This window comes from Cavia porcellus, unplaced genomic scaffold (assembly GCF_034190915.1).
Source record: "Cavia porcellus strain 051 isolate PalLab524CR breed Dunkin Hartley unplaced genomic scaffold, mCavPor4.1 scaffold_17, whole genome shotgun sequence".
Lineage (NCBI taxonomy): Eukaryota > Metazoa > Chordata > Mammalia > Rodentia > Caviidae > Cavia > Cavia porcellus.
In genome coordinates, this window is record NW_026947500.1 from 40,588,775 (window position 1) to 40,611,655 (window position 22,881).

The 22,881-nt window shown below is 37.2% G+C and overlaps 1 protein-coding gene across 3 annotated transcripts in view; it reads left to right on the forward strand.

The window, feature by feature from the left end:
- The window catches only part of Ttc17 (tetratricopeptide repeat domain 17), a 98,379-nt gene that overhangs the window by 13,556 nt on the left and 61,942 nt on the right, over positions 1–22,881 (forward strand). For all 3 annotated transcript variants that reach the window (XM_003465213.5, XM_005001559.4, XM_013147415.3), the window contains exons 2-15: positions 2,466–2,555; positions 3,731–3,900; positions 4,527–4,638; positions 4,889–5,020; positions 9,135–9,244; positions 9,796–9,940; positions 10,336–10,475; positions 12,865–13,025; positions 15,322–15,434; positions 17,271–17,417; positions 18,742–18,857; positions 19,014–19,179; positions 20,327–20,404; positions 20,537–20,761. In XM_003465213.5, coding sequence (XP_003465261.3) covers positions 2,466–2,555; positions 3,731–3,900; positions 4,527–4,638; positions 4,889–5,020; positions 9,135–9,244; positions 9,796–9,940; positions 10,336–10,475; positions 12,865–13,025; positions 15,322–15,434; positions 17,271–17,417; positions 18,742–18,857; positions 19,014–19,179; positions 20,327–20,404; positions 20,537–20,761 — 1,905 coding nt within the window. The remainder of the gene's footprint in view (positions 1–2,465; positions 2,556–3,730; positions 3,901–4,526; positions 4,639–4,888; positions 5,021–9,134; positions 9,245–9,795; positions 9,941–10,335; positions 10,476–12,864; positions 13,026–15,321; positions 15,435–17,270; positions 17,418–18,741; positions 18,858–19,013; positions 19,180–20,326; positions 20,405–20,536; positions 20,762–22,881) is intronic.

A 22,881-nucleotide genomic window follows, 5' to 3' on the forward strand; every position in this document is an offset into this window, starting at 1 on the left:
AAATATATTTTATATGTCTTTACCTTCTTAAAGCAAATGAAAATCTACTTTTTCTTTGATTTAGGTAATTATGGGCATCATTTATTGCACTCTGTGTAGTACAGAAAATTACAGAGTTGCGTAAAATCAGAAAGTGCTCTAAGATCTTTTGTATGTATCTTTTTTTAAAAGCCCCCCTCTCTCTAATACCTGTTACAATAGCCTCTTTGCAATGCTATCAAATTTGTTTAAATTTTTTTTTATTTTTTTTTAACTTTTTTTTTATCAGTACCAGGGATCGAACTCACAACTGCCTGCTTGCAAGGCAGGTGCTTATGCCGCTGAGCTAAATCCCCAGCCCCCTGTTTAATTTTTTTTTAAGATGATCTCACTCTGCAGTTAAGGCTAGCCTTAAACTCACTTTGATCCTCCTGCCTCAGCCTCCCAAGTCTTAGGATTACAGGCATGTATTACCATGCCAGGCTTACTATCAGATTTTTAAAACACAATATTTCTTCATGCATTGTATATAACTGGATACATAGGCTCCAAATACTAATGGTAGACCTGAGATAATAAATACTGCTGGTTGTATGAATGTTGTAATATTTGCTGAGCTATTAAACATACCCTATTTTATAATCTTCCAAAGAGAGGCATCCAGAAGGAAATTCAGGTTGCCATTTGCCAAATACAGTTACCAGGTCTTAACATTTAAGAACCTGATGTTACTGCAATAAAAATACATGTCAGGTTATAAATCCTCCCTTTGCTAACCCATAATCTGGCAAAGAGTCATGCCATTTGCTGTCACCTCAAAAAGAAACGCAGTTGTCAGTGAACCCTTCACTTCTGCAGACACACCTGTGTATAGCCCGCCTCTCACTGGTCTTTGCTGAACAAAAAGTTTAAGGAAATGAAAAGCACTTCATCACAACTCAGTGCAGCCCAGAGCCCTGTTATCTGCATATGATAAAATCCTGGTTATTCAGTAACTTTTAATCTAAAACTAAGATTATTATTTCAGTATTGCTCTAATATAAATCTTCATCTCTTATTCTTAGGGCTTCTCAAAAATGTCAGGTAAACAGAGCTGTTTGGTATTTTGAAATGGAAATATTATTTTCCTATCTTCCCCCACTACCAATTTGTTTTCTAAAAATCTCATTAAAAATACATACAGAGCTGGACATGGTGGCACACTGCTGTAATACCAGAGCTCAGAAGGCTAAGGCAGGAAGGTGGTTCTTTCAGGCCTGCTTGGGCTACATAGTGAATTCCAAGCCAACCTAAACTAAATAGCCAGACCTTCTGTCGAGTAAATAGACAAACAGACAAATCACCTATTAAGTCATGCACTAAGTTAGTACTTCTGTAGGTCTGAACAGCCAACACTGGGAAGTGAGCTGATCATCTTTGGTTTCCTATGGAAAGCTATGGTTTTTACAATTTTCTCCTATACCCTATTTCTTTGGACAGCAGGTCATGTCTCCCCATTCCTCTATTGATGAAATTGAATTTATTCTTTGTTTCTCTTTTGCTTGATGTTTCTTTTTCTTTTCTGCAACTAGAAATGCTTGTATGTTGGTGGGGATTTAGCTCAGTGGCATAAGCGCCTGCCTTGCAAGCAGGCAGTCGTGAGTTTGATCCCTGGTACCTATAAAAACGAAAAAGACAAAAAAAAAAAAGAAATGCTTGTATGTTTGCCTACTGGCCTGAGAATATCTAGGGATAGTTTCCTGGAGTTTGTTTTGCTAAAGCAAAAGATTATGTACTGTTAACATTTTGATATATGTTGTCAAACAACCCTCCAAAAAATGAGAGCAAATTTATAAGCCTGTTGCCAATGTAGGAAGGTTCATTTTGCCTACGTCTTCAACAACATAGTCTCTTGATCTATTGGTCTAGAGAGCATGAGCTATAAGTAATAAATCTCAAGGGTATCTTACATTATCTTTGATTTATCCCTTCTACGGATAGCCTTCAAAAATAGGTGCTTTTAATATTTTCTTTTTATTGCTTCCAAACCTATTCGAGTATAGAGTGCGCCATCAAAACAAGACAATCTCTCCTCTGGTATTGCAGGCATGAACCATCTTTTAAGAAAATTATTTTATCATTCATTGCCAAATATTTCTCTTCTTAAATATTTTTATATGACCTGTCAAGTCAGAATTTTCACTTGAGACATTTGCCATTTCAAGTTGGAGTTCATGGGGCAGCTATTGAACCTCTGATGCCCTTTGCTAAAATTTATATCATGTGATCACTATTTTTTATTCTGGTACTGAGAATTGAACTGAGTACCTAGTACAGGTAAGCATGTGCTAGCAGCCGGCCATGCATGCAATCACTTTTGAAATACGCCTTGATTTCTACTGAGCAACTAGGGCTAATTATAATGGTAATTGAATGAGTCATAAAAGACTTTATTAATCCAAACAGAATTGATGAAATGTTTATTTATATTTATTGCTTGCTTACAGGTGGATTCACCGATGAACTTGAAGCATCCCCATGACTTAGTCATATTAATGAGACAAGAAACCACAGTTAACTACCTCAAAGAATTAGAGGTGAGACAACTGGGCATATGCCCTGCAGCTAAAACTGTTGTTACAGCTTAGTGGAGCTATTATTATGTTCTAGGAAGGAGTACAACATACCATTTCTTAAGCCTGATTCTTCTGAATTTTGTAGGAATATGCTATCTTTAAATGACATTTTGGTTTTTTTAAACTAGCTTAGCAAAGTGATTTTTAAGCAATAATAAGACTGACTAACCTAGTGTAGGTATATGCCTGACTTATCATTTGTTTATCCCTTTTTTTTGAGACAGGATCTTGTTATGCAGTTCAGGCGGGCCTTAAATCTACTCAAACTCATAGTGATCCTCTTGCCTCATCCTCCCAAGTGCTAGGATTTCAGACATGAAATTAAAGAGAATTTGTGTATTTGTTTTTCCATCCAGTATAAAGGGGATATTGTAAAGAACAATATGAAGCAGAGACCACTCAGTAGGCTTTTGTGAAAACAGCAAGGCATACAGTTTAATACCTGGGTACAGGCAGACAGAGGGTGAGAAGGCCGCCAATAGGGAACAAAAAGAGGCAGAGTTCCTTACAGGGCTTGAAAGAAGACACGGGACACTAGGTGGGAAAACCTTGTAATTATCAATAGAGTTCTGTAAATGTCCCATGCCTCAGTGGGCAGAGTCCTCAAAGCATCTGCCGTAAACGTTTGGGTGTCTTCAGATGTCCCAGTGCTTGGAAGATTCCATGCTCACCATTCCATGTTGGCCGAGAACTGTCCTGGTACAGAGCTGTGTCTTCACTGCAAACAATGCTGCTGCTGACAGACAGCTTGGGTGCTAGCAGAGTCATGCCTGAATCGAGCCTGACAGATATAATCTATGATGATATTCTTAGAAGAATAATTGGTAAAATAGGAAAAGAAAAGAAGTTTTAATAACCAAAACATTGTAGCTTATGTTCATTTGCAAGTAATGAAAACTAGGTTCTTGCTGTGGTTGAAGTAAAATGTCTCAATCACATTGTACCTTGAAAGCTTGACACTTACAAGTGTAATAAAAGCTGTTCAATAAATGAATCAAGCATCTGTTTTATCTTTTTATTCCGAATCCCTGTCTCCTGTTAGAGAAGATTCTCTGACTTCATTACGTTCTCCTTTGTCACCAGTGTTCTGCAGAGTGAAATAAGAATCCATTCAGTTCCTATTTTCTTTTCAACAGAAGCAGTTAGTTGCTCAAAAAATTCACATAGAGGAGAATGAGGACAGAGACACAGGACTGGAACAGAGACATAATAAAGAGGACCCAGACTGCATCAAAGCCAAGGTGCCCTTAGGGGACCTGGATCTGTATGATGGAACATACATAACTTTGGAGAGCAAAGACATCAGGTGAAGAACTTTTCTTCTGAAAATAAAGTTGTTTTTCTAAACAATCTTTCTCTGGTCTGGTTTCTGTAATAAGAATAAGGCCTATTCACAGGTGAGTTTATTGAAATTTCAAAGTTCAAACCAGATGCTATATATAGAGTTCTTATAAATCAACTAAGACTATTTAATACCACTGTAGCAAGTTGAGCTATTTTTAGTAAAATATAAATCACCAGTAAACAGAGAGGAAAACATTTCTTAAATGCTGTTGGAACAGTGGTTTTCATCTGCCCCATTGGAAAAAGTATTTAAAACTCAGTAACTATAAAATGTAAAGAGGCTGTAATTGGAAGTCTAAATTGGTTTAACATTTCTAGGAAAAATTTAGCAATCTTACACTGTATCCATTTTGAAAACTGTGGTCTTAGCATTCTGTGAGCTACTGGTGTTTTCTAATTCTTGACTTACTTCTTTAATTTGAATTCCCAAAATATTGAGCTCCTTACACAGCTGTGTGAAAAGGTATGAATGTTGATTAATATCAGTTGTAAAGTTAAGATGCTATGAGAATATGAGGAAAATTTAGCATTTCTTAAAGTACTGTTTATGATACCTTTCATTCATTTCTTGCTTCTCCTTGATTTTAGCCCTGAAGATTATATAGATGCAGAATCTCCCGTCCCTCCAGACCCCGAGCAACCTGACTGCACTAAAATTCTAGAACTTCCGTATAGTATACATGCTTTCCAGCACTTGCGAGTAAGTGGAGAACTTTACAGATTTCTGTTTTACTTAGCTTTACTTTGTTGCATTTTCCTTTTCTTTGGTCTCTTGCTTATAAAAACTGTTTTTTTTTTTTTTCTTCTTCCAAACAGCTTTATAATTTGGCAGACCTATCCTACTTCTTAAAATGCCTTCAGAATAAATGCTACAAGATATGGAATTACTTGTGATGTTTTGTGTCCTACCATCTCCTTTCACCTTGTTTTTCAATCTTTTTCTTTTCAAGGGTGTACAAGAGAGAGTCAATCTTTCTGCCCCTCTATTGCCTAAAGAAGATCCAATCTTCACGTATTTATCTAAGCGACTAGGAAGAAGTATAGATGACATAGGTCACCTCATTCATGAGGGCCTGCAGAAGGTAAGTCATCAGTGACTTAGAGAGCTGGAGGCTCTGTGCAAGCAGAAAATGTTTTTCTCTCAAAAAATATCTTTTTTTGCCAGGCATGGTGGCACACGACTGTAATGCTGCACATGTCACACTTGGGAGGTTGAGGCAAGAGGATTGCCATGAGGCCTGGCTGGACTACATAGTGAATTCAAGGCCAGCCTGGACTACATAGCAAGACCCTGTCTCAAAAAAAAAAAAAAAACCTTTCCATTGTAATGTTGAGGCACACTATGTTTCAAACATGAATAGGCTAATTTCCTTTATCAAGAGGAGATACAAAGTTTTATCAAAATAATTTTAAAAACAAACTATATACACACACACACACACACAACAAGGTTTAATAGTCTGGATTCTATAGATTGAGTGTGGAAGAAAATTTAACAGTCATGTGTCTGTACATAATACATAGATTATAACTGTTCTCTGAACCAGAAAAAGAATCACCACTGGCAATAAAATCTTCTGTAATTTTTTTTTTTAAGGAAAAATCTATTTTAAAAATCTGAAGTAGAGAACTGGGCATGGTAGCACATAGCTGTAATCTCAGCTGCTTGAGGGGCTGAGGCAGCAAGACCATATGAACCTAAACGTTTGAGAGCAGCATGAACAACATAGGGAGATCCTCATCTCAGGGGAAAAAAAAGAAAAGGAAAGAAAGTAAAGTAAAAGAAATAGGAGATTATGTAGCAAGAACGTAAATGTATTGTTCAAGATAATGTGGGAATTTAGAAAACAATTTTTGCTCTTCTGCATGCATAACGCGTTTCATAAAATGCATGGTATATTTTCTAAGTAGTATTATAGCCATGTTAAATAAAATGCTTGTAACATTTACGTTGTTTATTCAAGTACATATCTCTCTATCTCAAAAGAAATTTTTAGATAGAAGTAAGAAAATAGTTTGATTTTTAAATGTATCCTATGATTATTTTTGAGGCTAAATTATCGTCTTCCTGAAGGTAGTGTAAACCATTCGCGTGGCAGAACTTGATGCAGGAGAGCACAGTGATTCTGTGTGTTCTCAGAGCCTCCCTGTGTTAAGGAGCTTGGTTGAAACCATCCAGACTCCGGCATTAGCAGGTTTTACTGAGAAATCATCAGCGTGTAGTGATGAACTCAATCTCTAGCCTTTCTCCTTCTCTGGAGATTGTGGTGAGTAGAACATTCAGCTCTGACCAGGGCTTTGTTTTCCTGGGACCAGCACTTTTGCTAAAACCACCTGGGTTCCCAGCCAGCTCATCACCTTACCATACAAAAAACACTCCTGTCACTCCTGGATTCCAGTGGTTTCAGAAGTTATGTGTCAGGAACTGACAACAAAAACAAACATGTATTTTTCCATGCCATAGACTGAGCAGTCTGATCAACAGAAATATTTTTTCTGTAGTGGTGAAGGCCAAGAAATCCGAGATTATGAAGCCCTCGGTTCGCCTCCTCTTGGAGGCTGACTTCCTGGCTTTCAGATAATTCCTTCTCACTGTGTCCTCTCGTGGTCTGCTCTCTGGGCACGTGCATGAAATGTGTGAAGAGAGAGAAGAGAGGATTTGTCACTTCCCCTCTTCTGAGAGTACCTGCTCTACTGGACTTAGCCCCTGCTGCTTCTGACCTCACTTAGCCCTCATCCCCTCCTCAGCGCCATAAACTTGGGGACACAGAGATTCATTCAGTCCATTGCTGCTGTACTATAACAAATTCCGGCCAGTGTGACTGAGCCTGGTGAGCAAGAGGGAGGACGATAAGGAGTGAACCCAGAGAATAGACCAGTGCTAAGAACCAGTGTAAGGATTTTGGATTTTGTTCTAGATACGCTGAGAAGCTGGAGCAGAGGAGTGCTGCAATTTAATTTAATAGTTTTTAAAAGATCACTGTGATTACGTACGGGAAAATAACTGCAGGTTACTGCAGGTCATGAAGGTATGTTTAGGAGTTTCAAAGCTTGTAAGTCACAGTCAGAGGAGAAGACAAGGATAACTAGCTTAACTTCTGACCTGGGCAACCTGAAGTAGGAGCAGGGTTTGGAGGATGAATTTGAAATTCCTGTGGGGGTTTACGATTCTGGTAGAGAATTAGGATTCTGGTCAGATAGAGAGTGATTGTTAGATGGGGACTGTCCAGAGCCCTGCATGCGTAGAGTGAGTCTGCAGGAGGATGAGGTTTCCGAGTAGCCTGTTTCAGATCTAAGGGCCTCCCACCTGTGGCTCTCAAGCAAGCAAAAAAGACAAAACAGTGTCTCAAAAAATGTAGCTCCCTAAGAGCTGAGGAAAAGTGTTTCAAGAAAACAGAGAGTCATTTACAGTAACATCAGACCATGTAAAGGTTTGGGGAGATTTTATAAGCAATCCTATAGAAAGACTTTTCTTTTTTTTTTTTTTTTATTGGTACTGGGAATCAAACTCATGACTGTCTGCTTGCAAGGCAGGTGCTTATGCCGCTGAGCTAAATCCCCAGCCCCAGAAAGACTTTTCTTTAAATATGTATTTTTCCCTTGTCTCCAGGTACTATGATATGTGGAATACTCTCCTATTACAATCTAAGAGTTCACATAGAATCTTTAATTGAACTCTTTGCTGCAGTTTATGTTATATAATCTGAATATGAAAGCTAAAAGTAAAAGCATTTGTCAATTTGAGGGTAAAACATGATCTCAGTAAAACTACCAGTAAGAAGACAAAACCTGCCACAAGTCAGAGATGAAGGCAGGTGCTGTGTCTTCAGCAACCACAAGGAGCAGAAGTCCACAGCTGAACTAAAATCTGTGATTGCATTAGCTGAGAAATCATATACCTAAACATGGAATAAATAATGCAGGGTGCTCTTATTCAATCTTAAAAATGTTTTTAAAATAAAAATTTGACCCATTATCTTTCTTTTGTTTCTTTATGTTTAGATTTATAAAGATACTAAACCTGACTGTCATGTACAGGATATACCAAAAACATGTACATATCATAAAAAGAAAAATTTCTATAAATATTTTAATGCTAACTTTATTAAAACATCATGAGATTAATACAAATTACCTTTGGCCTCTACAATTACAAGAGGCACTCAAAGTGGTGACCATTAGCTTCCACACATGTATTCATACAGTGAATTGCCATTTTTTGGCAGACTCTGTATATTGCAAATATGTTTCCCAGTTTATTTTAAACTTTATGGTTTTCTTTTCACCTAAGCAGAAGTCTGAAGCTTTGTCTACTTGGGTTTAAACTGAGTTTGGGGACTTTTGGGAGGCAGGAGGGTAGTACTGGTACTATCAGTTGAACCCAGGGCCGTTTACATAGTAGGCAAGTCCTTTCCCACTATCCCTAGCCCTTTTTATTTTTATTTTAAGGCACAATTTCACTGAATTGCGCAGGCTGGACGCAAATTTGCAGTCTTCCTGCCTCCGCCTCCCAGGTAGCTGAGATTACAGGTGTGCACCACCTCTCCCAGCTATATTTTGACCTTTAGATGATCAAAGTTCAAAATCTGATAGAGGACAAAAAGTCCGAGCCACAAAGGGAGAAGTGTATCTGAACTTTCTGTTTCACTTGGCTCAATAATACACTTAATTACCGTATACTTAACATTTAGTTGTTAACAGTTTGAAGGTAACAGATTCTAAATACCCATAAGAAAATGCCAAATAAAAATTCATCTTTCACCAAAGCATAACCCTACTTGCTAACATTTCTGCCTTCTTTCAAGTATTATGTAAGTAGAAATTTTTGTAAAACATTAATTTCATATTTAAGCCACCGGCGTTTCGAAATGGGTTAAGCCTTAACTTGTAAAGCCCTGAAGTAGGGTCCAACAGGTTGTGCTACATGATGAGTTTTTCAGCTGTTTCCTCCTCGAAGGGCATCTGAAGCTGGATAACCTCTCTGCAGGTTTGTACCTCTGGGTGCTCAGTAGCATGACCAAGGGGCTCTGTGGACAAAGACAGTTTATTCATACTTCTGCTTTATGATGACTGTAACTAGTCTCATACTTCTTCATCTTAAGTTTCAAAAGAGGCGGAATATTAATACTGTTCATTTTGATCCTTTTCAGTTAAACTTTTTGAATTGTATCGATTGTTGTTTTGTTTAATCTCTAGAACTCTTCCTCATGGGTACTATATAACATGGCTTCATTTTACTGGAGAATAAAAAATGAACCATATCAAGTAGTGGAATGTGCCATGCGAGCGCTCCACTTCTCTTCCAGGTAAGATTTCTCTGCACCGGGACCTCCTGACTTTCCACATTTCTCAGGATGGTTAAAGACATGAGACTAAGAAAGTAGCAGCATTGTGTTATACTCACTTCCTCCTCCATCTCTTATCAACAAAATTAGTCTCATCACAAAAGTTCAAAATCATAATTGTGTAATAAATACACTTTCCAATTTCCATTAAAGAAAAATGAGTAAAAGGTATACTTACGATTCACTTGAGACTTGCATTTAAGGACCTTGACTGGAGCAATTATCATAAATTTAACTTTGTTTTTAGAACAAAACCCCTAAATGAGTTGTAAAGTCCTAAGGTTTCTGCCAGACCTTATTCTTTGTGGCAGAACATATAATTGTGAGATTGAATAAGCACCATCAGTAATTTACAAACAAAACATGATTTTTATTTCCTCTACCCAGTAACGTACTTGAAATGATTATCCTAAGCCTAGTGACCTTAAGTGTCGGGTTTCCTTGTCGGTTGATGATGCATAATCATGGTGCACATGATTCTCTCCTAACATCTACGTACATTTCTCTTTTAGGCACAATAAAGACATTGCTTTGGTCAATTTAGCGAACGTTCTACACAGAGCGCACTTCTCTGCCGATGCTGCTGTCGTGGTCCATGCTGCTCTGGATGACAGTGACTTCTTCACCAGCTACTACACACTGGGGAACATATACGCAGTAAATACTTCTGTTTGTTTCATGGGCTTTACCAGTTGTTACTTTCTGGGGATTTTGTTTTCTTCTCAAGGCGATGTTTCTGTTTTTCTTTCCTCCTTTGAACTGGACAGTGGAGATGAAATTACGGGGATCAGTCCAGTTAGTACTGATCATTAATGGTCCTAATCTCTTGACAAAAAAAGAAAACTAATTAAACTAATTGGAATTCAAACTATGCAGGAAATATCCCTTAAGTATAGAATTGTGTTCATAAAAGGGGATTTGGTCACTGGTGGAAGTAATGTTCACTGTAGAGTGAAGTGTTGGTGTGATTTCATAAATTGTTAGGGTTTTCAACAGATGCAATGAAGCCCTGACTAACCACTCTACCCGTGCGTTTGTTTTTGTCTCTTCAGATGCTTGGGGAATATAACCACTCAGTGCTTTGTTACGATCATGCCTTGCAAGCCAAACCTGGATTCGAACAAGCTATAAAAAGAAAGCATGCTGTCCTATGTCAGCAAAAACTGGAGCAGAAATTGGAGGCTCAACATAGGTAATCAGGGGAAACATTTCCCCAAGGTGCTAGCACCCTAGATCTTTAGGTGGACTTGTAGGTTACGATCACTGTTTACTTGATCATGAGAATTAAGAAAGAAACCCCTTCACTACTGCAAGTCCAATTACACTTCTCTAGATGCAAGTGTTTTTAACACAATTCAATGGTTGTATCCATTGATTCTAGGACCTAGAGAATATTTGTATTTAGTTCTCTGCAATTCCGACCATGCATTACTGTTACCAAGGTAGATAGAGGTCAGTAGGCTGCAGAACACAAAGTAATCCTGTTGATTATGTGTTTCCTTTCTTAGACTTTATTGTATCAGTAAAATCACATGTAATGCAATATTTGATCTTTTTTCTCTTTGGCTCCTAGGGTTGGACTATTAGTTAAGTGACATTAAGACACATTTGGCCCATTTTTTTAATTAGACTTGTATGTTAAATTATACAGTAATAGAATTTCTTACACTTAATCCTTGCAGTATACTTAATAAAATATGTTTGATTCCATAAATAATAGAACCAGTTAAAAAGCTTCACATAACTCAGAAGTAAATTATTCATTTCAGGATTAGCTTTAATATTTTGTGTGTATTTTGGTTATTATAGGGCTAAATACAGATTTAGAGCTCATTAAAATTTTATATTTATATATTTTCCAATCTGCTTAAGCAAATATACTAAAAAGAAAAGATAACTTGCTTATTTATGTCAGGCTTTATTATTATACCTACACAGAACTTATTCTGGTTGAGTTTCTTCCAATATTATGTTCTCAATAATTGAACTTAACTTTATTTTTACTCAGTCTTTATAGATCCGAAATTTCCATATGTTACAATGTAATAGGTGATAAGGTTTTGGTGACTTAATGTAGTGGGATAGCTGATGCATTGAAATCAGGTGGTGAAGAATATTTCTATGCAAAGTTTTTATAGTTTTTCCCAGAGTCCATAAACCAAGAAAGTAGAGTATGAAAGCAGATTACCATCGCCCCAAATCCTATTTGCCTTTAGGCAGAATCAAAAGAAAAAGCAAAAAGAGATAAGAATCCTAGGAAAGCTTTGAATGTCAGTGGAACTAATACAAGTTTTGTGGAAGGAAATGGACTTCTTAGACTTGTAAATGTTTGTAGTAGATTGTGATTTTTTTATTCATGGTGTTTATTCTTTTTTACCTTTTGTTTACTCTTTTTTTTTGGGGGGGGGTAAAGGTCTCAAACTCAGGACCATGTGCTTGCCAGGCAGGTGCTATACCACTGAGCTACGTCTCTGGCTACCTTTTTTTAAATCATAGCCTTTATTTATTTAGCCACTTATTTACTTAACAATGCTGGGAATGAAACCCCGGGCCTCATGTATACTACACATGCATCTTATCACTGAGTTATAATCCCCAGCCCTACATTTGTCTTTTAACTTAGGAAAACATAGAAGTGTACATTTTCATAGGGCACCATGTGAAGTTTCGGTACATGGACATGTTGTTATGTAATGTTAAAGTCAGAGTAACTGTATGTATTCCACAATGAAGATGTGGTGAATATTTGACAAGGTAATTTTGTTGATGACTGCATAGAAAGGGGGCATCAGAGGATCAGGTTTTGGGGGAGAAACGACATTCAGCTCAGAAACTGTGGAGGACCCACTTTGGCTGCCTCTTTAGCCCGGTCTTCCTGTCGGGCACCAGTCAGAAAACAGGGCAGTGTGATGTGCTTTTTATGGCAGCTGAAAAACTCAGTGTGCTATTTGATGTCAAGATGGTGATCTTTAAAAGAAAGGTTTTGCATTCATGTTTTGTCCTCAAGTTCAGTAAAAGAATAACACTGAACTGTATTTAGTCTTGTATGTTAAACACTCTTCGCTCATTGCTGATACAAAATACCCGACACCCAAAATTAAGGAAGGAAAGGCTTATTTAGTTCACAGTTTGTGGAGGTTTCAGTCCATAATCAGCTGGCTCCAAGGGAGGGTAGCATGGTTGAGGAGCAACAGTTTAAGGAGGTAGAAGACAGCAAAAGCACCAAGAGCAAAGAGGGGAAGAATGAACGTCTTTTCATCTCTTATATTGTATGAAGGCCACCCTCCCTTCTGGGGTGGGTGTAGCACTACACCATCTCCCTGCCCTCCTCTTGCACAGGCTCGGAATGTTTACACAGTGAGGACCCTGGTCCTCTGCTGCGTCACTTAATTAACTAAACTTCCCAAGTTGAATGTATCAACCATTACATCATGTTATTCTTGAACTTGTAGTACAGGGTTTTAGATTAAATAAAAGGAAAAAACAATTCCTGCTGAGAACCAGAAATGCTGTGCATCTAAGTAAGTTTTTAAAATTCATGATTTTAAAGATCTTTTTTTCTGCTACTGAAAAATGTGAAGATCCCTCCAGCGAACACTGAATGAGTTAAAAGAATATCAGAAGCAGCATGACCACTACCTGAGACAGCAAGAGATCCTAGAGAAGCACAAGCTAATTCAGGAGGAACAGATCTTACGAAATATTATCCACGAGACGCAGATGGCAAAAGAAGCACAGTTAGGTAAGTGGTGACTCACATAATTAAAGACAGGTCAGGTAATTTCATTGATAGCATGGCTTACCTTTGTAATTTTCACGCAGCTTTAAAGAAATACGGAGTTGCATTTATGACTTTCCTAGATCTTAAGATCAAGACTCATCATGGTTATACAAGCAGGCCTGTTGGATCCATTTGCCTTGTTTTTTTATTCACATTTACAAACAAAACCCAAGTCTTTTAGAGTTTAGGAGTCTTGTATTTCTGCAGTTTTAATCAAGAGATCTTGTTAAAATGCAAATCCTGAGGAAGAACCTGAGAGTCTGCCTTCCTAAGATGTTTGCACATCTTAAAGTTCTGGTGGCCTGAAAACCTGCCCTCCATGTGGTCATTCAAGAAATGCAAATTAAAACAACTCTGAGGTTCTATCATTCCAGAAAAAAAGGCTGTCATCAAGAAATCAACCAATAACAAATGCTGGAGGGCCTGTGGGGAAAAAGGAATCCTTCTCCACTGTTGGTGGGAGTGTAGACTGCTGTAACCACTGAAGTAATCAGTGTGGAGATTCCTCAAAACGTTAGGTTCAGAGGTTCCATTCGATCCAGCTATTCTCCTTCTGGGTATTTTCCCAGAAGAATTGAAAACATCATACCACAACGTATATGTGCACCCGTATTTGTAGCAACACAATTTGTAATAGCTAAGTCTTGAAAACAACTTAAATGCCCATCAATCACAGAGTGGATAAAGAAGATATGGTATTTTTATACAACAGAGTACTACTCAGCTATAAAGACAGACAAACTAGCGGCTTTTATAGGTAAATGGATACAACTTGAGACCATACTTATAAGTGAAATAAATCAGACTCGCAGTGTGCAAACGTCATGCTGTCTCCCTAGTGTAAAAAACTGAAAGAGTAAATAGGATCCAAAATGTACAATAGGTATTATGCAAATGAAAAGGGAAGAAACTGCTCCAAAGGAAAGAACACTGGGATGGGTGACCAGGAGAAAAGAAAGAAGTTAACAGAGTATATACACCAGACGAATAATTACACTACTAATCTCTGTTAGTTCATCAGAAATAATGGTTTGTGCTTTCATTACTTGATCCTTTATTCATGCCCGTATCTTATAATCTGAGCAACTACTTTGAAGATAACAATACCCAATATATTAACCATTGTTAATCTTTTTATGTTATTTTGAAATTCTGTAACATTGTTTTTATTGCTTTTAAAACAAAATTTAAAAAAAACTGCACTCACTGATAATGCTCTTGCCTTGCATGCACAAGGCGCCTAAATAAATAAATAAATACATTTTAAAAATAAGAACTGTCCAGTAACTGACAAGACCCTACACTGTGCAAACACAAGCCAGATACATATAGAAACAGCCCATGTGTACTCTTTGGCTAACCTGGGCAAGAAAGCTAAATACCCTTTTTGCTTTCCTTGTACTCCCAAAATCAAACACCATTTTATAAGGCTTAATAACTAGAATTCATCTCTTGTGAGAATTCTTAACGTGATCAATGGATTCATTTCAGGAGGCTCTGAAATCATTTCCAAAATTATATCTATAGTTGTTTATGAACAGTTTTTTTTTTTTTCTGGAAAATAGTAAATGGCTATTACTAAAATTTTAGTGTTTGTGACCCAGAAAATAGAATCTCTAGTGACCACAGAGGGGAACTTGGGTTGGCAGACTTGGTTGTTTCCAGAATATTTCTTTCAGATAAATCCCAAAAGGAGCAGGTCTGGCAAGTTGACACCAGAGAGCAGATTAATAGAATCTTTTAAATTGCATCCTCCTCCCTGGGTAAACACATTGGTCTCACACGCCTCTTAACCTTTGAACCTTAGCTGTGAGCATTTTATAATCTATCTTGAGTGTAAGGAATATGTTCAGTCTTTAAGATGATTTATTGCTGAGTCTATTCTAAAATATAATCAGAGCTCTTACATATAAATTTAGAGCAGAATTAGGAAATATATGGGGCACATTCTCTCCAGAGACATAGCCAAAGTCCTTTGAAACTACGTAATCGGTAGCTTTTACAGTCAGAGTATAATTGGCAGAGATACCTCAGTGATCATCTAGGGGAGCTCTTTTATTTTACAGATGGTGAAACTGAAACTCCTTTGGAATAATTGATTTCATTAGTAACAAGTGTTCCTCTATGCAAATAACCTGAATAAGGACTGCACTGGGCTCTGAGACATACAGTGCTGAAACAGAATGACTTGGACTAAGAAAAGCACACGGGCATTGCTGACCATGTTCATCATTGCATAATTTTTGTCTCATTTCAGGAAATCATCAAATATGCCGGCTGGTCAACCAGCAGCATAGTTTACATTGCCAGTGGGACCAACCTGTGCGCTACCATCGGGGCGATATCTTTGAAAACGTGGACTATGTGCAGGTCTCTTTCTTGATCCCTTCTCTACTCCTTACTAACTTTTGTATAAACAAAAGTAATACCATGTTTTCTTTCCTTGATTTCTTGTATATCTGATCCCTAAAATTTGTGTCAATTAAGTCTTTTGTATTTTTGAGTATCTGTTGCCTTTGTGAAGTTAGATTTTGTTGTGAGTACTCACCCCATGGTTCTGTCCTGTTTCTTGGAAGCACCATCTGTTAACATATGTGCATATGTATTTGATTCTTCTCACCTTTACCATGGGAACTAGAATTGAACTGTTACTATTTAATTCAAAACTTTTATCTACCTCTGAACCTATTACAGTAAACCTGTGTAACATTTGAAAGAGCTACCTCTTCCTTGAAGTCATCAGTCTGATTAATTTGCCTCAATCAAAAACAAACAATTATTATTACCTACAGAAAATGATTATTGAGCACCATTGCTAGATATGGACATTCTCTCACCTTTTAGTCTCTGTATGCAGACAAAACATGCACACACAGAGAGTATACATTTACGTACACACACACACACACACACACACACACACACACGCATATATGTACCCACACAACATACACATCTGTACATACACACACATCGTATTCTATCAAATTGGAAAGAAATAATATGTGAACTACAGTGATACAAGTTAGCATGAAACTGTTGCTGATGCTGAATATCACAGGAAATAAACACAAGAAGAATTCCAAGTCTCCTACAAAAAGGTACTGGAAATAAAACAGTATTCATACTATCTTGGGTAAAACCTGTCACACCTAATCAGAGATGCAGAAATTTCCAGAGATTAGCAGCTTAGAAAGGAAATCAGGAAAGTGTCTATCGGAGGATAAATCACAAACTATAGATAGAGCCTTTTTAATCTGAAGAAACCAATAATACTGGTAATATAGCTCAGTGGCATAAGTGCCTGCCTGGCAAGTGCAAGGTTATGAGTTCCATCCCTGGTACCAAAAATTTAAAAATTAAATCAAATCAAATACAAGCATTTTAAGGGAAGAAAGGAGTATTTAGAAATGAAATAGATTGAAGCCCATTGTGACTTTGGGATGTTTTTATGGTTTCAAAACTGTCTGGTGCTCTGATATAGCTTCCAATAATCTATATTCATAAAATTCCATACCCCTCTATAATGAAAGTGTTTTTATTCTTAAAGACCTAGAGCTACAAATTCATCGTATTCATTTCTTTTTTTCTCGGGTCCTTCCTACTCCATTCCATTCTCGGTACAGTTCTCCTAATCTAGTGAAGTTTCAGAAATACACAAGAACTGTGATATCTTACAGTGTAGCTGACATTGTCTCCCTTGGTTTAGAGGAAGACCATATGTTCGTGTCCTTTGATTTCCTCTTCACCCAGCACTTCTAAAGCTGGTCTTTGGAATTGATTGACAAGCACATATGATCTAAATGACAGCTATAAGAACCCTTAAGAATGTTCTTTTCCTTGGCTCTATCCCCAGCACACTATAATATATAGAATAGTAATCATTTTTGTCTAGGTGAGAGAGGGGCATAATGAACCAAATATCTAAATTAGTTAATCATGAAACCTAAAAAGAACAAATCATAGAAAGGAAGTAAGGGAACAGAAAGGCAATTCATAGCAAACTTGACTGAAAATCAGTAACTGCATTTTCCATGAGAGAATAATGTTCTTAAAATTAAAAGAGCTGGTTATTTCATTGTCAGGCTTCGCTCTGATTTCTTACTAACTATGAATATGTAACAGCCTTTTAAAATTTGAGTTAAAACGTGATTTTAACTGCTTTTCCAGTCACAACTGGATTAAGCTTTTCTTTTCATTTTCTAGTTTGGAGAGGATTCATCGACCTCCAGTATGACATCTGTGAACTTTGATGTTCCAGCAAATCAGAGTGATACCAGTGATTCAGTCACATCTTCCCCCGTAGCCCATTCTGTTCTCTGGATCTGGGGCCGGGACTCTGATGCATATAGGGTAAGTTTGTAGAGGTGAGGGATGAGTTTTGTCCCACCGACAAGACCTCATAAAGCAGTGGCTCCCAACCTCGGTGATGAAGATGGCACCCATCACGGCTGAGCTTCGTGCACCAAATATTTATCCGATGGAAGCCATCTGTTAGCTGGGAGATGAGTGAGACACGGGCTCTGCCCTAAGTTCTTCCCAACCAAGTGGGCAGAGAGAACTGCTGATTTCCTTTTATAGCTTTGCAATTCATAGCTTTGCAGCACGCTGTCAGGAGACAGTAGGATCATGAGTGCGAGGCTGCTCCAGGCTACATGGCCAGATCCTGTCTGGGCATAACTTCAGCTGAAATGGACCTGAATGTGTACGTATTTAGGCAGCATTTTTTTACTGCACTCCCGCTGGTGGCTGACTGGTGCTAAGAATGTCATAGACAAGTTCCTGATACCTTGGAGCTTACCTTCTAGTGGAAGATAACAGTGAACAAGTTGACAGACACACATCTAGCCTGCATGTGAAGAAATTACATGTTGACTGATAGCAATGCTATCAGTCTGAGGACAGAGGCCATGTTTTTTTATTCACCATTAAAATTCTAGAGTATGTTACTCTAACAAAATTTAAACAGCCACTTAGATTTAATTATATATAATATAAACTCAGGATATAAGTTTGGCAGGCCTCTGGTATAGTCGCATTTAGAAAAATGAACACTTTTATAAGTAAAAAAGCAACTGTTCACTTTGGTGTTGCAAAAAAAATAATTTTCTATGCCAATTTTATAAACATATGTGTGCTTTTCAGGTAGAAGTCACATACCAAACCCAAAACTGACTTAAGAAGGAAAATTGTCCTTATTTATGGAAAGTCCAGAAGTGGGGTTAAACTTCAGGTTCATTCGGCTCTGGCTCAGAATGTCATCGGTGACTCATCTCTTTCCTTTTTTCTTCACTGCTATCCACAAAATTGGTTTCATCAGAACATTTGTCTTCTTGATAGTCATAAGATGACAGCACAAGCAGGAACTTGAACATCCTTTTTGTTCCTGTATAACAGAGGAAAATAAGACTTGTTTTACTGTCCCAGAATCCCCAAGCACAACTGTCTCACTGGCTTGGGCAGTTTAGGTCTGCACAACCTTGAACCAGTCTGTGGTGAAGCAGGTGGAAAGACCTGCAGTAGAAGGAGCTGTAGAATCAGCCACAGTACATTTACCTTAAAATACTACGTTTCTGTTCCGTTATCCTACTGTACCCAAATGGGTATAGCAGTTAATTTAGCGTATTGAAATAGTCAATCTTAAGAAGTTTTATGAGCAGCTTTGTTTCCTTCCTAGGACAAACAGCATATCCTGTGGCCTAAAAGAGCAGACTGTGCAGAGAGCTACCCTAGAGTCCCTGCTGGCGGGGAATTGCCAACATACTTTCTGCCTCCGGAGAACAAAGGACTCAGGCAAGTGCTGATGGATTTGGCAAAGCACCTGATTCTGCATGATTGTCATCTGGCGGTTCTTTGAGAGCACCAGCCTTGGACTTGAAAGGTTAAGTCTTTATCTTGAACTCGCCCAAACTTTGAAAATGTGAATCTTGTTCCTTTTTCTTGTGCCAGGATCCACGAACTCAACAGTGATGATTATTCTTCAGAAGAAGAGGCCCAAACCCCTGACTGTTCCATAACTGACTTCAGAAAAAGCCACACTCTGTCCTACTTAGTCAAAGAATTAGAGGTCCGCATGGATCTGAAAGCCAAAATACCAGATGACCATGCACGAAAAGTAAGGCTCCCTCAGGCTGGTGTTTACTGCCGTCCATTCTGGGTGACTTCCCAAGCCGCTTTGATGGAACAAGAATCTGATAGAGCTCAGCTGTAGATCTTTACATTTATAAAACTCAAAGATAGAGTTAAATAATTGATATAATTAAAAAGTCAGTCATACTCATAAGAGGGTGCCAGCCAGGTCCTTGGGACTGCTGCTTGCATAGACCATCTGAGCAGTCTATTCCTCTACTCAGAGAGTGCCAAAGAGGAACAGCACAGAATGCTTTGCCTGACAGAGCCTATGTCTCGGAGGCTGTTCTGACCACTTCAGTTCAGCTGTGTATTCCCCAGCCCTCCAGAAGTTTATATAAATTAAGTTTGAAGGTTCCATTTCCCTGGCTTTATCAACCCCACTTTGGCCATATGCGGTCCTTAGGAATATATGTATCAATTGATAACCACTCTGTAAATAAGTTCTGTTTTCTTCATATCATGTACGGCTAAGAATATTTTATTACAGAATGTTGATCTATGCTAAATACTATGTCACAGCCTTATACTGAAGAAAAAGACATAAAAAGCCAGACCATCATGCCCACCTTTTATAAAAAAGTTCAAAACTATAAGCAGTTAATATTCCATAAATATTTACTAAGCCACAAAGTATCATTTTCCAGGTACTGTTTTGTGTATTTGGAATACAGAGATATATAGACTATGGTCTTTGTGTTAGAGTTGCTCACAGTTAACCTAAATACTGCAAGAACAAAAAGTAGATTAAGGGAAATTTGGTACTTTCCAGTGAGACAGGTTTTTATCGCATTGAGTATTACATATTTGTAATAATTTCTCACTAGGTTCTTGATGCTTAGGTTGACTTCACTGGGATAAGGTAAACTACCATGTATATGTGCAAGTGTTTGGGTATGGGTGTGTGTAGGTGTGTGCTTCTTTTAGTTAAAGGAAAGTGGCGCATACATGTGAATAGGTCAATAGCTATTGGTATGTCAACGGGCTCATGTTCTGTGTATCATAAATATTTATTCAAAGTCACTGTTCCTAAGCTATTCCTTTCCAAGTAGAGACTTAGTGTCCACAGAAATTCTTTCAAATGTCTTCCCTTTTATTTTCAGTTGAGTCAGTCTTCCTTTTGATGTTTTCAGATTTTGCTTTCCCGTATTAACAACTATACTATCCCAGAAGAAGAAATTGGCTCTTTCTTATTTCATGCTATTAATAAGGTAAGTCATCAACTTTGGACACCTTAATCTTACAGTGCTTAGTAATTGTAACTAAAAGTTAAAATGTACTTATTAAAGATCCTATTCAAATGCTGTATTTTCTAACTGACCGAAGTATTCTGACGTTTCCAGCCCAATGCTCCTGTTTGGCTCATACTCAATGAAGCTGGGCTCTACTGGAGAGCAGTGGGAAACAGCACTTTTGCCATTGCTTGTCTCCAGAGAGCTTTGAATCTGGCTCCGCTTCAATACCAGGACATTCCTCTTGTCAACTTAGCCAACCTTTTGATTCACTATGGCCTGCATCTTGATGCCACTAAGCTGCTACTTCAGGCTTTGGCCGTCAATAGCTCAGAGGTGAGGATGGATGGTTTCACTATATGGGGGACTCAGTTTTATAGTACAATTTCTATTTTTCCAGAAAGCCTATAAAAGTGTCATATTTTGTTTTCCAGAGCAGAATCTGCATGTTTCAAGAGTGAACATAAATACTTTTATCTTTTTAAATTTTAATAAGTAAAATTTATTAACTACTTAAACTTACATTTTAAAAAGAATAATACAACTGTAAAAATACGCTTCCTTTTTTTATGTCAGTTAGAAACACCTGGTTCTTACTTTATCCTACTCATCACTGCTTAATATTATACTATTTTACAGCTTTAATTTATAGGTATATTTATAACATCCAAGTCAGCGCACAGTTTCAAAGTTGTTTTGATAAGAATAAATAAGTAGATTAATATTCATGCCCTGAACCTCCCCCGGAGTCACTGGTTCTAATATCAAAGATAGCACTTTTGTTTCTTTCTCATACTTTAGCATATCTGAAATCAGAATGCAAAACTGTTGTAATAAAAATGAATTAAATTGATCTCACCTAATACCTAAAGGTTTATATGTTTTTATTCTTCAAAACCTTTGGAAAAGTACGTAAATTGTTTATGCTTATTTAAGATATTCCAAAACTAAAATTTTAAGTATAAAAACATAATATTACCTATTAAGGAGTTTCCTTGGAAATACATAAATTTGTAGCTGGATTTTAAGCAAAGTTTACAATCCCTATACACAAACAACTGAATTTTCAAGCAAAATTCTTATAATATTTGTTTAATAGGTCAAGATCCCAATAAGTACATCAGATACTTAAGTGACGCTTACCCTGTGCTACTTGCTGGCACAAGGACAGATTATATAAGTATATAGAATACACGATATGATGAATTAGGTGTCCAAATGGAGTGCTCAGTACAGCAGTTATTACCATGATACCCCTTACAGTTCACTTTCCACTGCTGTCAGCCAAGGCTCTCAGGCAGTATTTCTGTGAAGAAAGAAGAATTCCCTTAGAGAACTAAAATTTTAGCTGTTAAATACTGTAGTACTGCAACAAAAATACAAAGCCAAATTGGGATCAGGATGGGTTCATCAAGAGTATATCTTGAACATCACCTCCTTCCCACCTGTCAACTTTGGGAAGAACTAATTTGTAAGCATGTCTTCTATGAAAATATTTCATACTCTTGCAACTCTACTATACTAGTGACTTTTAAAGCTTACTTTTTTAATAAATTTATTGCTACATGGTTTTTAAAGCCATCAATTTAAATGTTTGTAGACAAAGTTAATGAATTAACATACCACAAGTTATTTTTTGGTGCTGACAGTGCTTAGCTATTACTAGTTAGGTGGTTTTCTGCAGGATTCTTTTTCTGTTTTCCAGATAATTTTCTTAGCTAAGATTACTAGCAGTAGGGTTGCTAACCAGTGAAAGAATGAATATTTTGTTACCTTTGTTACAAAATGCCAACCAGTGTACCAAGAATTTGGGCCAATACTTACTGTTATGATTCAGGCCTACAAATACTAATTTCACCTCTGTCTTCGTCTGAATTGGACAAATGAAGTAACTGCTAACTTTTTTTTTAAGCTAGGGACAGATACTATACCCAGCATTTTGCATTTAATTTTTATAGCAACCCTGTAAGATGGAATTCCTATTTGGTAGATGAGGGAACTAATAGGAAAATGAGGAGATTTACCAAGTCACTGAGCTTGGATTTGAACTCAGAGAAACTGGTCACAGAGCTCACACTCTAGTGATGTTACATTGTTGTCTCAGTTAACATTTATAAAACAAATTTGCTTGTTTAAAAATATTGCTTCTCGGGCCAGGGATTTAGCTTAGCAGCATAAGCGCCTGCCTCGCAAGCATGAGGTTCTGAGTTCAATCCCTGGTACCAAAAAATAAATAAATAAAAGTATTGCTTTTCTGTTAAAAGAAAAAAAATAAAAATATCACTTCTGTTACAGTTTTTTTACTTTTCAGTCATTTTTAAAGTAAAAATTTGTATATTCATTTTATTTACTTTATTAGAACTTGTTTTGTATGAAAGCTTTACACAGCTATTTTCTGTCATATGTTAAAAAGTATTTCCTTTTTTATCTTAGCTTTTAAAAATTGCTCTTAAACT